The 15,638-nt window shown below is 36.2% G+C and overlaps 1 protein-coding gene across 1 annotated transcript in view; it reads left to right on the forward strand.

The window, feature by feature from the left end:
- The window catches only part of LOC128857548 (carbonic anhydrase-related protein 10), a 163,496-nt gene extending 149,201 nt beyond the window's left edge, over positions 1 to 14,295 (forward strand). Inside the window, exons 7-9 of the mRNA XM_054093300.1 lie at positions 8,993 to 9,176; positions 13,777 to 13,786; positions 14,181 to 14,295. Of these exons, the coding sequence (XP_053949275.1) occupies positions 8,993 to 9,176; positions 13,777 to 13,786; positions 14,181 to 14,295 (309 nt within the window). The remainder of the gene's footprint in view (positions 1 to 8,992; positions 9,177 to 13,776; positions 13,787 to 14,180) is intronic.
- The last annotated feature ends 1,343 nt before the right edge of the window (positions 14,296 to 15,638 follow it).

Raw genomic sequence — 15,638 nt, forward strand, 5'->3', positions numbered from 1 at the left:
CGACTACCTACATACCCACTTATATATACATGTATGTTGGGGCAGGCAACATTTTTTTCGACATCGTTCTTAGCGGATTCCGATTCTATTGTACATACAAATTATGAAAAGAGCTCCATTAGAGTGTTGCTCTAAGGTTAATTTCAAGTCACCTAAATTTATAAAAAAAAAATTATCTTTATTGAATATTATTTTTCTTTTTAATAAAGGGGGGTTAAGTTTCAAGGGCCGGAGTCAATTTTGAATAAAATACAATTTTTCTAGGAAATTCTTGTCATTTCTCTTTATTATGATAATACTGGTATAACTCAATTACATGTAAAACAAAACATTGGTCAAATCACTGCCACGGCCTCGGCGGCACACCTCCGAAGACCACGAAATGCAAATAGTTCCTTATCTAAAGGGTGGTTAAGTTTTACGGGCCGGGGTTGATTTTGAATAAAATACTATTGTTTTAAGAAATTATTATCATTTCTTTTTATTGTGATAATATTAGTATAGCTCAATTACGTATGGAATAAAATATCGGCCCAGACCTCCATCGGATGGTCTAAGTTTTCGATCACGCTTAGGCATAATTGAGGTTCTAAGCCCTTAATGTGCCAAACTATCTCATCCTTTAGCTCTTGAATTGTTGCTGGCTTATCAACGTACACCTTTTCTTTCAAATAACCCCAAAGAAAGAAGTCCAACTGTGTCGTTGACGCTTAGGTATGTTTCACATTCCACATCGGCCCTTGAAATTTAACCACCCTTTACAAACTTGTGCCGCGGACATTTTTATTTTTGTAATTTGCTTTGAAGCGCCATCTTGCGATTGTTTAAATGAAAAGAATATATATATAAATATGTAAATAAAAATAATTTTTTTTGCACGCGAGGATAAGCATTTTTGTCCATATAAAAACTTGCTTTATATGGACGACAATTCTTTACATCGCTTGAAATAATAAATTGGTGAAAAACTTAAAATTTTGAATATAACACTAAAATCGAATGGGCTAAAAATCTAGAAGTTTTTATTAAAATTTTTTATTTTGAAACTTTTTTAATTTTTGTGATTTTGATTAAACAATTCTTAGTTTTGTTGATAATTCTTTCAAATATTTTTTTAATTTTTGTGAATTTTGAACAAAAATTGGTGCTTCGACTTTTTTTTTTGATATAAAACGCAAAGTATTTTAACACAAATGGAGTGTGTACAGTCTTAAGACGACTCTGAACTGCAAATGGCTTTTATGAGGCGCTTTTTCAAGGCAGACACTGGAGGTTTGCTATTGCCTGCTGGGGAGCGACCGCTTTTAGAAATACTTTTTCTATCATTTGATGTTGCATGCACGCAGATTTGCTTACGAATGGTAGTCACGCACCAATGCATTCGGCTACGGCGGCCGCGAGAGTAGCTCTTTCTAAAATTTGTCGTGCAAGTAATTGAATTTTGACTGTTTTCCTTATAATTTTGGGTAGAATTCGAAACTGCCCCGAGCTTTATTAAATAAAAGAATTCTATTCAAATTGACCCGCCCTAGTGTACTCACATATACCTATGCTTTAATTGCGATCTCCGCAGCGACAAAACAGCAGCCGTTCGTTAAATGTCAGTGCCATTTTTCATAAAAATGTTTTTTACCTCTCATTTTTCAATGCCTCCAGTCTGCGCTGTACTCATGCATATATTTGTTTGTATTGTACACATTTTCACAGACTTTTACTTTGTTACCTTGGCGGTTGATTTTTTAACGCTTCCATTTCATTGTTGTACGTACTAGTAATTTCCCGTCAGTCGACGGCTTTGTGCCACTGCGGCGCGCTTTAATTTGCTGCATTATCTGCCGCAGCGTAGTGAAGTGCTGTAGAGAATGCTCTCTGTCTTTACAACAGATAATATTTCCGCATTTGCTGTGCCTCCCATTCATACACGCACATACACACATACAACTCTCGGACTCTCACACCTATATGCCCGTATAGTCAGCCTTTATCCTTTCGCGTAGAGCAAATCCGTGGCATACGCGCACGTGCCTTCACTTCCGTCTACTTTTGGTCCACTTTTTGTCTGCTTTGCATATGGATGAGCAAATGTACACCCGCCGATTTACAGCAACACGCATATGAGTACGCATATTTGTACTCGTAAGTATGCTTATATATATGTAGGGAGCGTGCGAGCGTGTGTATTTTACTAGTGTCATTTTGCACGCCGTTGTGTTGTTGTTGGTTCGCCCGCGTGCTACATAATCAAGTCTCAGGGGCACCATTGAAATGCAGCAGACCGCAATCTGCTTTGGTTGGCTTTCTCTCGCATTTTTTTCTCTTCATTTCATTTTACACTGTTTCCTCCTCTCTTGTATTTTTGTTTTTTGTTTTGTGTTTTTTTTTTACTCTCCTGCTTTTCGACCACCCGCTGCAGGCTGCCATCATTCGCTTAATTAACATTTGCGTTACATTTTTGTAGTTCATTTATTTAAGGTTCACTACAGTCGACGCCATCCTGCCTACAACTACATGCATATGTACACATGTGTGTGTTCATGTACATATAAATCTATGTACGCGTTTACTCAAGCACATCCCGAAGTTTTTGTGCGCGTTGGTGTGCATAATAACGCGCGAAACTCACGTGTTATCATGTCAGTGCTGGCTGTAAAAGTTGTGAGGAATTTTTGAAGCAATAAGTCAATATGTCGCTTAAAGAAACTCTAAAGCTCTGCATGGCTGCACTTAAATTTGAGTATTTAAAAATGTTGAATTTTCTTGAGTATTCATGTTTCTTATTTTTGGTGGGTAGAGAATAAGAATCTCTCATACACACTATAAAATAATAACTTACCCCAATCACGATTAAAACAATTATTTATCATGAAGAGCTTTAATGTGCATGATATAAGGGAGAGGCTAGTCTCATTTCCATTATTTTTTTAAGTGATGTGATGTTTGAAATAAGAGTATACCTATATACATACATGTACACATACATATATATATATATAATATATATATATAAATGGCACGTACACCATTTTTGCGAGTTTAGCCGAGCTCCTCCTCATATTTGTGGCGTGGTTCTTGATGTTGTTCCACAAATGGAGCGACCTGCAGTTTCAAGCCGACTCCGAACGGCAAATATTTTTTATGAGGAGCTTTTTGATGGCAGAAATACACTCGGAGGTTTGCCATTGCCTGCCGAGGGGTGACCGCTGTTAGAAAGAACTTTTCCTCCATTTTGATCTTTCACCGAGATTCGAAGCTACGTTCTCTCTGAATTTCTAATGGTGGTCACGCACTAACCCATTCGGCTACGGCGGCCGCCATGAAACAAGAGTATTCTGTAACAATGCAACTACCTGCACTCTGTACATTAAACGTTAGTTTTTTGACTGAATATACCTTTCTTCGTCTTTATTTGACAATTCGATTTCAAATGTTGGCGATCATAAATTTTTGTTACATTTAAATATCACATTATATACATACATATGTTATTTTTAATTATATTAGCCACAATTTCATGATATACATGTCGATTTATCGCAGACTGCAGTCTAGTTCTTATATTGCCAATTCTAGTTCCGATAATTCCAATTTTTGAGTTATCTAATATAATTGTTTGTGTTAGTTTTGAAGCTTAGAAATGGAATACCCAGGAGGCAACCATCAACATTTTCGACTCCTGTTTTTTTTCCTTTCATCGAGGTCAAACAGCTCCAAAAGCAGCCCGCAGCATTTGCGGCGTGTGCGGAGCAGGTGCCATAGGCGAGTCTGCAGCACGGAAATGGTTTGCACAGATCAAAAATGTCGACTTTGACGTCGATGACACGTCCCGCAGCGGAAAGCCTTCTTTCGATGAAGAACGTCTCAAATCACTTTTGAAGGAGGACGGCCACCAAACCAGTCGAGAATTGCGGAAAAATTGAACCGATTCTGAATCACATTCATTCAATGGGATCTATCGAAAAATTGGGAGCATGCGTGCCTCACGAGCTGAACGAAAAAAACAAAGAAAGTCGTCATCAAATTTCTACTTAGCATCTCGCCCGCCATCGAGCAACACGCGGTTATAAACAGGGCTTTTTGTACCGTATCATGACAGGAGATGAGAAGTTGTGAATATGAATCACGAAGTACATCAATATGAAGCAAAGCAAGGAGTGAATGGGTCCAGGAGATGCGCCCAAGCTGAAATTCAAGCCGGATCTAAATCCAAAGAATATCATGATATGTGTTTGGTGGGACTGGTAGGAAATGCTCAAAAAGAACGCCACGGTCAACAACGAGCTCTACATTGCCCAGCTACACCGCGTGATTGAGGCTATTCGACTGCAAAGACCTGATCGACATGGTCAAATCATATTCCTTCACGACCACGCCAGGCCCCATCTTGCACAAGTCGTCAAAGCCGCACTCCAAGAGTTCTAATGGGAGGTTGTCTCCGCTCCCTGTCAAACCGTAAGAAGGCGTTACCTTTGATAACAAAGAGGACCTAAAAAAACTGGCTCAACAACTCCTTTGACACCAGACCAGGCGATTTTTGGCGGAACGGCATCAACAAATTGGTCGAGAAGTGGGGAGAGGTTGTAAACAGCAACGGCGAACAAATAATTGATTAACTTATTGATAAAATTATTGTTTTTTGTTAAAATAAAAGTCCTCGGTAAAAGCGTAATTCACTAAGTAATTCACGATCATGTTGAATTCCACGCCGCAGAAGAAGAAGAAGTCTGCAATATATCCACATCTCAAATGCTTCTATTTTATTTATGTCAGTGGATTTAATAGTCCATGTCTCCATAGTAGACGAGGTGTGTTCAAAGAGTATCGCAAATTTTTTGTTTTTTCAAAAATTATTTATTTATTCATTAATATCTATTTTGTCCCCTTCAAAGCAATCCCCATGAAATATTATGTACTTGTGCCAACTTTTTCTCCAATCTTCGAAGCTCTTCAAAAAATCATTTTTTTATCTTGTTCAGCTCCTCCTTCGATGCCGTCTTTATCTCGCCAAACTTAGCGTAGCGTCGTCCTTTCATGGGCCTCTTCAGTTTCGGGAACAAGGAAAAGTCACAAGGGACCAGATCTGGGGAATACGATGGCTATGGCAGCGTAAGTGTGTTGTTTTTGGCCAAAAAGTCGCGCACAAGCAACGATGTGTGAGCAGGGGCGTTATTGTGATGCAAGAGCCGATTTTTGTTCTTCCACAAATCCGAGCTTTTCTGGCAGATTCTTTCTCGCAAATTGCGCATAACTTGTAGGTAATATTCCTTACTGACTGTTTTACCCTGTGGCAAGAACTCATGATGCACAACGCCCCTGCAATCGAAGAAAACGGTAAGCAAAACTTTTACATTTGACCGAACTTGGTGCGCTTTTTTCGGTCTTGGTTCATGCGGCAGCTTCCATTGAGATGATTGAGCTTTGGTTTCCACATCATAGCCATAAACCCACGATTCGTCACCAGTTACGAGCCTCTGGAGCAGGTTTTGGTCGTTGCGGACAGAGTCCAACATCTAATTAGCAATGTTCATGTGATGCTGCTTTTGGTCGAAATTGAACAGTTTGGATACGAATCTTGCGGCGACCCGTCTACTGCCCAAATCATGGATGCCTAGATCATCAGCAACTTCTCTAACGGTGATTCGACGATTGGCCAATACCATTTTTTTTCACTTCATAAATTTGTTCGTCTGTTGTTTAAGTGCTCGGGCGTCCGGCACGCTTTTCGTCGTTCACATCTTCTCAGCCTTCTGAGAACATTTTGTACCACCGATAAACGTTGCTTTGGTCCAAAGACGCTTCTCCGTATGACACAGTCAACATTCGGAATGCATCAACGCACTTAATTTCGTTTTTCACACAAAATTTGATATAGGCTCTTTGATCCATCTTTTTGAATAGGTAAAAATCGAAAGCGAGCCGAAACACGTGCAAGCATAGCAGCTGTCAACAATTAACTGAACATTCAAAATGGCCGAACTCGTCGGCATGAGTGAGAGACATGAGTACCAACATATCACCACAAAAAAATCGAAATTCGAATATACTTAACCTGCGCAAATTCAAAATACGCGATACTTTTTGAACACACCTCCTACAGTTATACAGACAACACAAAACATTTAACAAATCGGATTTTTAGTTTTATATTGAAGTCTTAATGAGGACTTTTCGTACTTAATGAATGCTGCGCTAAAATCCCTTAATTCGAGCTTTTAGTTGTTTTAAAGGATCCAAAATTTCGTTAATCCAACAGCCTAAGTATTTGAAATTGAAATTTTGCCATCTTTCTAAGGGCTTGTCATTAATTGTTAAGCTTGTATCAGTATAGACGTTCCTTCTTCTGACGAATATATATTTATTTAGTTTTATTTAAACCGAAAATTTTTTTGCAGCGCGTAACAGCATTGACTTGTTCCAGTAGAGAGTCTAAGGTATTTGTCTGCTAAGAGGGTTGTATCGTCAGTGTATCTGATGCTGTTAATATTTATGTCATTTACCTTAAGCCATCTGTAATCCCTAGTAGTGCTTATTGGAAGATTCTTTCAGAGTACATGCTAAGCAGTAATGGCGAGAGAATACATCCTTGTCTAACCTCTCTTAGTATAGGTTTTGTTTCCGTAGTTTCATTGTTTATATTTACCTCTGGAGTCTGCTCACAATAGAGATTCTTAATACATTTAATTTTTTATGTATCGATATTCATATTTTGCAGAATCCCAATGAGTTCTATCGTGTTGAACAGTGGGAAATGCTTTTTCATTTTCCATGAAACACATAAACAAATTTTCTTGAACGTCTTTGTAGTTTTCAACTAATACATAAATGCGAAGTAGAGCTTTACGTGTTCTCATGCTTCCTTTCACCCAAATTGAGTTTCCCTCATTGGAGATTCACACTTCTTGTAAATTCTTTTAGGTATAATTTTCAAAACTATTTTTAATAAATGACTCATCAAGTTTATAAGTCTATAATCGCAGCATTTTTTTGCACATTTCTTCTTTGGTAATGCAATAAAAGTAGATTTGAGCTAGTCTTGTGAATACTTTTCCGTGTCGTTGTAGTTGACAATTATTTGGAGGTTTTCAATGTTTTCCGGTTTTATTAATTTCGAAATTTCAGACTAAGGTTCATCGGGACTTGTTGCTTTATTAACCTTGGATGGTTTGATGATATGTTTCATTTCGTCTTTTTTTATAGCTGGTCGCGTTAAATTTTCATTAGGTATTGCCTGATATGCAGATCTATGATATTATAGTCAGAGAAAAGGGAATGAATATATTTTTTCCAGACTTTTATCTATTCACAAGGATCTAGCACGACCTAATTATTGTCATTCAATAAAATATTTGTCATAGTTTTGGAGTAAATTCCGGTAGTTTCTTTAAATTTTTGGTGAAGGCTAGACTCGTCGTGTTGTTTTTGTATCCTATAATTTCTCCAGATGGGCTGTTCATCCACTTCATTTTTGCGTGACGTACTTTGCCTCAAATCTCGTTGTTAAGTTCTCTGTACCTCGTTTGATCCCTATTTTTGTAAGTATGTTCAATAATTCAATAACGAAGTGTCATCAGAAAGAGCTCAAAGAAGAAACGCAAGGCTACAGGACGAATATTGCTGTCACACTAAAACTTAAAACGATATTTAAGCATCACGTAAACCTCTTTAATACCATATTCCTATGTAAAGCTCTACTGTGGTTAACTCTCTTTTGAGAGAGCAGAAATAGCAAATGCTGAAATTTCATGGACAATAAATCATAAAAATCGATTAAAGCTGTCGCCCCAGACAACCTGTCAGTAGAAGCATTATAATACAAATCGGCGAGGAAAATACAAGTCTAGTGGAGAACTTATTTAATTCAATTTATAACACAGAAGTGTATCCAAACGAGTGGTTAAAATTGACTTTCATAGCCCTTTCAAAGAGTTCAACGACCAAAGAATGCAAAGATTTTAAGCTCCTTAGCTTGATAAGCCATATTGTGAGATATTTCTTAAAGTTGTTCATGATAGAGTCTGCAAGAAATATGATTCAGTAGTAGACGGTTTAGCTTAAGGGACGTTAACTTAACGTCACTTAATTGCTAATGCGCCGACCTTAATAAATTAACTATTTTGAAATTTATGAGGAAAATTTTGGTATTTATTTTTTTTTAATGAAATTTTGCTCTTGAAAACCTTATTTGACCAATATGCATTTCATTGCTTGTCTGTTTGTATATTGTAGCTGTCTAGTTCAAAAGTGTGAAATATGACTACGACCCCTTATGTACAGGCGTAGCAATATTTCAAAAACTCACTGTACAAGTATCTATTTTCATCATTTTTCTATTTGCTTGTAGTATGGATAGCCTCAAAGTTGTTGCTATTTATTTATTTCGAGCGCATGGCTGGATATTTTAGAGATGGGTTTTGCATACTCGCTGAAACTTTGAAGGCAAAGCATTAAATTGCATTGAAAAGTGACTGGTGTTTGAGTGGCTTGAAGTGGAGTTAGCTCTGGCTAAGAGCCAAGATTATATCCATAATCACATGTATGAAAATAAAATCAAAGAAAAAAACTATGAGAAAGTATAGAGCATACGGGCGTACTGAGCTTATTAGCGCCGTACATGGCTACGATAATTGATGTCTGGCGATTAGAAAGCTATTAAACTTTGCCGTGAATTCATTGCGATGCAACAGACTAGAAAATTGCTAGTGAATAACCAAAGGAGTGGTTTTGTATATTGACTTTGAGAAAAAGTAATTAATAAATAATTACTTCGGTTATTTTTTACTTATAAAATGCTTCTGCGCTTACATGCTTGCATACTTTTATATACACATAATTTTATAGTACAGACTACGTGCATGTGTACAATAAAGTACCTCGCACTAGAAAGAAGAAATATGAAAGTGGTTAAATATGCAAAAAAAAACTGTACACATTTAACATTTTTTTTATTCAGCTACTACAACATTCATACGGAATAAACATTTTACCCTTTTTACAGTTGCACGCCCTCCGTCGCCTTATGCAAGGCAGCCCCGATCACCCCAAAGCACCACTTGGCAATAATTATCGACCACCGCAACCGCTACTGCACCGGCCTATTCGCACTAATATCGACTTCAAAACAAGCAAGGTGAATGGCAAGGCTGCGTGTCCCACCATGTACCGGGAGGTATACTATAAAGGTAAGAGTAGGAGTCAATATAAAAATGTTTTTTTTAGAGGTTAGGTTTTCAAGTTGGCACTACTTTTTTCGTAGATGGTCTTTTTGACAGCTGTCACTTGATTTATGCTCATTTATTTGGTTTGCCATTTCATAATGAATATACTTACACCTGAACAACGTTTGCAAATCGTGCAAATTTATTACGAAAATAATGGTTCGGTTCGCGCGACACATCACAAGAAAATTTTGTTCAGCGATGAAGCTCACTTTTGGTTGAATGGGTATGTCAATAAGCAAAATTGTCGCATTTGGAGTGAACATAATCCACAAGCCATTGCTGAGACGCCGTTACATCCTCAAAAAGTCACTGTTTGGTGTGCTCTATGGGCAGAGGGAATCATTGGTCCATATTTCTTTAAAAATGAAGCCGGCCATAATGTTACAGTCAATGGAGAGCGCTATAGAGCCATGATTAATGACTTTTTCGTGCCTGAATTGGACGATGTTGATTTGGACGACCTTTGGTTCCAACAAGACGGCGCTACATGCCATACAGCCAACGCAACAATCGATTTATTGAAGGAAACTTTTGGTGAGCGCATTATCTCGCGCCGTGGACCTGTGGCGTGGCCTCCAAGATCGTGCGATATAACACCGCTGGACTATTTCTTGTGGGGCTATGTGAAGTCGCTTGTCTACGCAGATAAGCCCGAGACGATTGACGTCTTGGAAGAGAATATTCGGCGCGTTATTGCTGACATACGGCCCCAATTGCTGCAAAAAGTGGTCGAAAATTGGGCCTCTCGGCTGGAATTTATTCGAGCCAGCCGCGGCGGCCACTTGCCCGAAATCATTTTTAAAACATAATGGCAAACCCTTATCTTTATAATAAAGCTAAATTCTGGGCCATAACATTAAATTATATACGTTTTATTTCATCTTGAAAACCTAACCTCTAAAAAAAACACCCTTTAGAATAAGAATGCTTATGTTAGAAGCAAAGTATCAAAGAGGAAATAAGTGGTCTATTGTCAAAGAATTGCATGGGGTTTAAAGAGGTCTGAAATGATGAATATACTTATGAGAAACAAGGTGGCGCAAAATGAATCATCAATTTTATTTTGGAATAACTTTTACTGAATTCAAAAAGATTTTGAGTGATGACGACGCCCTTTGCAAAAATTTTACATCTTGCAACAGGGTGATTAATTTTGAGCCACCTTGTATTTCTGCAAATATATTTTTGTAAGTACTGGTAATTAGGTTATGAAACCCACCGAAAAACTTAAATTTCTTAGTTCTCAAAAAAAGTTTTGAGTTGTGAATGCAGGTGATCTCTAGCGCCGTGACGGAATAGTGCATTCAAGATCAGAATTCATACATGCAATTTTGTCTCCCCATAAAGAGAGTATACTTTTAAAGGAAAAGCTCCAAGCTTTCATTTAAGCATATTTGAAAAGAATTGGAGATTTCGAAATTTAAGGGATGTTTTTTAATTTAGCTTATATTTAAAGCAAAAAAAAATGGTTCCGAAAAAAATTCTCGTATTTTTGTTTCTTTAAGGAGACAGATACCTGTAAACGGCCATATTTTCCCTGATTTTCATTAAAATTGGCATACAGTTTATTTATACATTAAAGTAATATTAAAAAAAATGTTTTTTAATCATTTAAAATGGCGGATGTACACTCAATTCTTCCAGGAAGGTCGCAGCTGGGCTTCTCTATCGGTGGGCATTGTAGCATCGGCGTCAGTGACCTGAATACAAAAAAACAAAAATTTTTTTGTTTACTAATGCCATAATTTTTATATGAATTAAAAAAAATGGAAAAAAATCGCGGAATAAAATGCTTAAAAAAATGAATTTTGAGCGAATTTTTCTCCCAACGCCCGAACGCAAAGAATAGAGTCGTCATGGTTGACGATCTATAATATAAGAAATACTTAAATTTACGTTCTAAAAATATTTTGGCACATTCTTAAAGGATTACATTAACATTTTATGAAAAAAAAATTTTTTTTTCGAAATTTTACAGGTATCTGTCCCCTTAACTTCTTTTAGGAAAGTGAAGAAAAATTACCCATTTTATTTTCTCTTAAATCTAGAATTATTTGACAAATAATAGAATTCAAAAATATATAAATAATTAACACCTCTGTATATCTCTTCAACCGCCCAATTTTATTTTCCCTCTCTTTTTCATAATTAAGATATTGTATAGAAGAGCATCTCCACCAAATTGTATCAAAATCAAAGAGATGAAGTTTTTCGACGGGCTTGTACACTTGCCGTGTTGTTTCCCTTATGTTTAGTTCTCGAGCGGTAAAACAGGTTTTCCTAGCAAATAAAGGGTGGTTAAATTTCAAGGGAAATTATTGGCATTTCTCTTTATTATGATACCATTGGTATGGCTCAATTACGTATGGAACAAAATATCGGCCAAATGGCGGCCGCAGCGGCACACCTCCATCGCATGGTCCAAATTTTCGATGGCGCTGAGGCATAATTGAGGTTCTATGCCGTTAATGTGCCATATTATCTCATCCTTCAGCTCTTGAATTATTGCTGGCTTATCGACGTACACCTTTTCTTTCAAATAACTCCAAAGAAAGAAGTCCAACGGTGTCAAATCACATGATCTTGGCAGCCAATTGACATCGCCGCGACGTGAGATTATTCGGCCATCAAATTTTTCACGCAAAAGAGCCATTGTTTCGTTAGCTGTGTGACAAGTGGCACCGTCCTGTTGAAACCACATATCGTCCACATCCATATCTTCCAATTCGGGCTATAAAAAGCTCGTTATCATCTCACGATAGCGAACACTATTCACCGTAGCTGCCTGACCGGCAGTGGAATAAATACGGCCCAATGATACCGCCGACCCATAAACCGCACCAAACAGTCACTCTTTGTGGGTGCATTGGTTTTTCGGCAATCACTCTTGGATTATCATTCGCCCAAATGCGGCAATTCTGCTTATTGACGAACCCCCCGAGGTGAAAATGTGCCTCATCACTGAAGATGGTTTTCTTTACGGAGTGGGCGCTAAGCATTTTGATTTGAACGCCCGTTTTCATAATAAGCCTGAATAACTTTAACGCGTTGCTCAATTGTGCATCTTTCCATGGATCAAATTGAATTAGTCTGAGATTAGAAAATGTCAAATCAAATGCAGAAAGAACCTGATGTTTAGATGTGGTTGACATTCAACATCGGCCCTTAAAATTTAACCACCGTTTATTATATTTTATATGAAAACCACTAATTTTTATTCATAAGAACAAGAACGGTAGTTGAACATTAAATATATTATTTTGAAAAATAATTCCTGCAAACATTTATTTTTATGAATTATTGAAATGAAGATATGGCAAGACCAATTCTCGAACAGGTCTCAATTTACGTAGGAATCTAAAATAATCTTAAGTTTCTTAGTTAAGATGAGGTTTAATTAACCGTTGACACAGCTTTTCATAGGCTAGGCAAAATATTAAGTTGAGTTGAGTTACGTAAGTTTATTTATATTAGTTAAGTAAAGTTATGTAAGTTTTTTAAGTAAAGTTATGTTAAGTTTATTTAGTTAAGTTAAGTAAAGTTATGTAAGTTTTTTAAGTTGAGTTAAGTTAAGTTTATTTAGTTAAGTAAATTTATGTAAGTTTTTTAAGTTAAGTTAAGTTAAGTGTTAAGTAAGTTGACTAAGTAAAGTTAAGTTAAGTTACGCAAGTTTAAATAGTTAAGTTATGTTAGGTTAGGTAAGTTAAGTTAAGTTAAGTTTGGTTACGTATGCTTCTTAAGTTAAGTTAAGTTACCCAAGTTTTTAAGTTAAGTTAAGTTTGACTACGTTAGTTTATTAAGCTAAGTTAAGTTAAGCTACGCAAGTTTATTAAGTTAAATTAGGTAATTTTATTAAGCTAAGTTAAGTTAAGTTACGCAAGTTAGATCATATGATCTATGACAGACCCATGAAAATTAAACGTTACCTACATAGACCGTACCTGTGAATGCACATATCTGCGGTAGGTAGATTTGTCAGCGAAACCACATCAGTTCATGATAGTTCACATTTTTTTAAATAAATGAAATAATTTAGAAAATCTACCAACACTCTCTTTATTTGGATAATAAAGCTAACATAGCTCGAACCATTCGGTTAATATTTTTTGTTTTCTGGATAATCTTCATCTTCTGGGCAATGTAATACATAGAACGGCATTCGAGCAGTGCGACATTACGACTTACCTGACTTTCTTGACATTTAAGACGATTGTCGTCCTAGAGCGCGTTTCATTATAGGGTCGCTGGATTATCATTTGCAGACTTATTATTAACTTTTAAGCAAATTATCGAAAAGAAACTAAATATGCTTATTAAAATATATTGTGAATGCTAAGAAACACTAATAGTTTCAGCTAATCACATAACCGGAAAAGATATCTACCGATTCACAAAGTAAAAGAAATTATCGGCACAAAGTTTATCTAAGCGACTTATCCAAAGTGCTTGTAGAGTACAAATTTTTTGATAAGTTGACACATTTTTTTTGTGATAAACGTATGGTGCAATACTTCTCAGGCTTACTTTTCTAAAAAAGACTTATTTAAAATTACTATATTAGATGATAAGTGGTAAGTCGTTGGTGTCAAACGACCCAGGGCTGATATCATACTTTGTTTTGTAACTACACTGTTTTCTGCCATCTGGTCGTAAATCTACAGCACCGCAGATTAATGCATGCGGAAAAGTATTAACGTCTGTCTATCTTATAAAAAAATCAATTCAAAATATATAAAACCAATATTCAAAACTTTAAGATATTCTCGGCCATATGGACTGGATTATTCTCATTCACCGTCTCTATAAGTGTGCAGTTTATTATCTTGATGTACAAATATATTGTAATATTTAATATTAATAAACACAAATGAATATCACAACAAGCTTCTACAAGTAGTAGTTTAAGTGACTTGCACATTTTTACTTAAAGAACATTTCTTCTATTTTCACTTCCCTTTATTGCAGCTACAAGTTGGAAACAACATTGAGGCGTAGCTTGGCAGTAAATCACAGCGGCAGCAGCAGCAGTAGCAGCAGCAATCAAAGCCATTGGCATTGCATCTCCAACATATACATATAAATTCATCTATACATATAAGTATATTTGCACACACATATAAAATGCATACATATGTACGTAAGTACACGTAAATCGGCGTGCAACAGGAGCTTCCATTAAACTTAAATTAAACTTGTAGTAGGATTGTAATTGTGAAGTATAGTACATATACATATAGAGAGTATTGTAATGGCAAATGTATAAGTATTAATGTAGATTATGTACATACGCACATATAAATATGTTAGGACCAAGGAAAATAAAGGGTTAAATATTCAGTATGCAGAGGGGGAAAAGTTGAACTGCAATTGAATTATAATGCAGTTGAGCGGTACTGAAGTAAATATTGTAGAATAAAAGTAAAGTATGATTAAATTAATTAAAAATTAAGTAAATATTGTACATCAGCGCTGTTTAATTGTACTTCCTGTTACTTTGTGGTATTTATGTGGGCTTTTCTAGTTAAATCGACTTCGGGTAATGTGTGACTTGCGATTTGTTTAAGCAAGTTGAGCTTAATATTTTCCTCGCCTATAAGTACGCAGCCAGCTGCGCTTTCGGCGAAGTATTTCATTGCCAGCATATGTACATATGTACTTCTCCAATGGCTTATGGAATGGTAGACTTAAATCATACACTCTGAGTCTACTACTGCAGTGCCTAACTTCATCCATGGAGAAAAGTATTCAGAGAGTGTGGCCAACATCAGACCGCTAATCGCCTCTCAGCGAATTTGAAAGTATCAACCACAATGGAGAGAATAATGAGATGACGCCTATCGTGGTCCCGTTACTTTGCGCTCAGCGAATTTGACAATTAGTTACGTGATTTTAGCTCCAGTATGGCCAGATTACCATTTTCGTAACTTGATTTAGCATTTTTTTTTTTGTTATTTAGTCTCGGAGTTTTAGTTCTTTCTTCATGACATTTTTCTAGCTGTTCTAATTAAAATGTCATGTTAATAATTTTGTAAAATAGACATTTTTTAATAATTATTTAAATAATTCACTGAGTTTTATTTAGCTTTACTTTTTTTTAACATCTGGTGGCATTGCCCGCGATTGCAGGTGTTGTTGGTGTTCTTCTGCTTTCGGCAGTCAAATCTCTCTCTGCTACTGCAGTGTTGCCTAGCTTTCGATATAAAAACGCACTAAAATTCTCATTCAAAGAAAATAACCCAACAAATTTTTATTGAATCACTTAAAGAACTTTGTATGCGTGACAAATTGTCTTCAAAATGTGCGTTTTTTTAAATAAATGTGTTATGCTTATGTACAATTTAATTTATGAGTTTTGTTTGTTAAGCGAGACTCTTTTGTTAAGGGAACGACTTATTTGCTATATTTGAGGTTATGCAACTAGAT

This window comes from Anastrepha ludens, chromosome 3 (assembly GCF_028408465.1).
Source record: "Anastrepha ludens isolate Willacy chromosome 3, idAnaLude1.1, whole genome shotgun sequence".
NCBI lineage: Eukaryota > Metazoa > Arthropoda > Insecta > Diptera > Tephritidae > Anastrepha > Anastrepha ludens.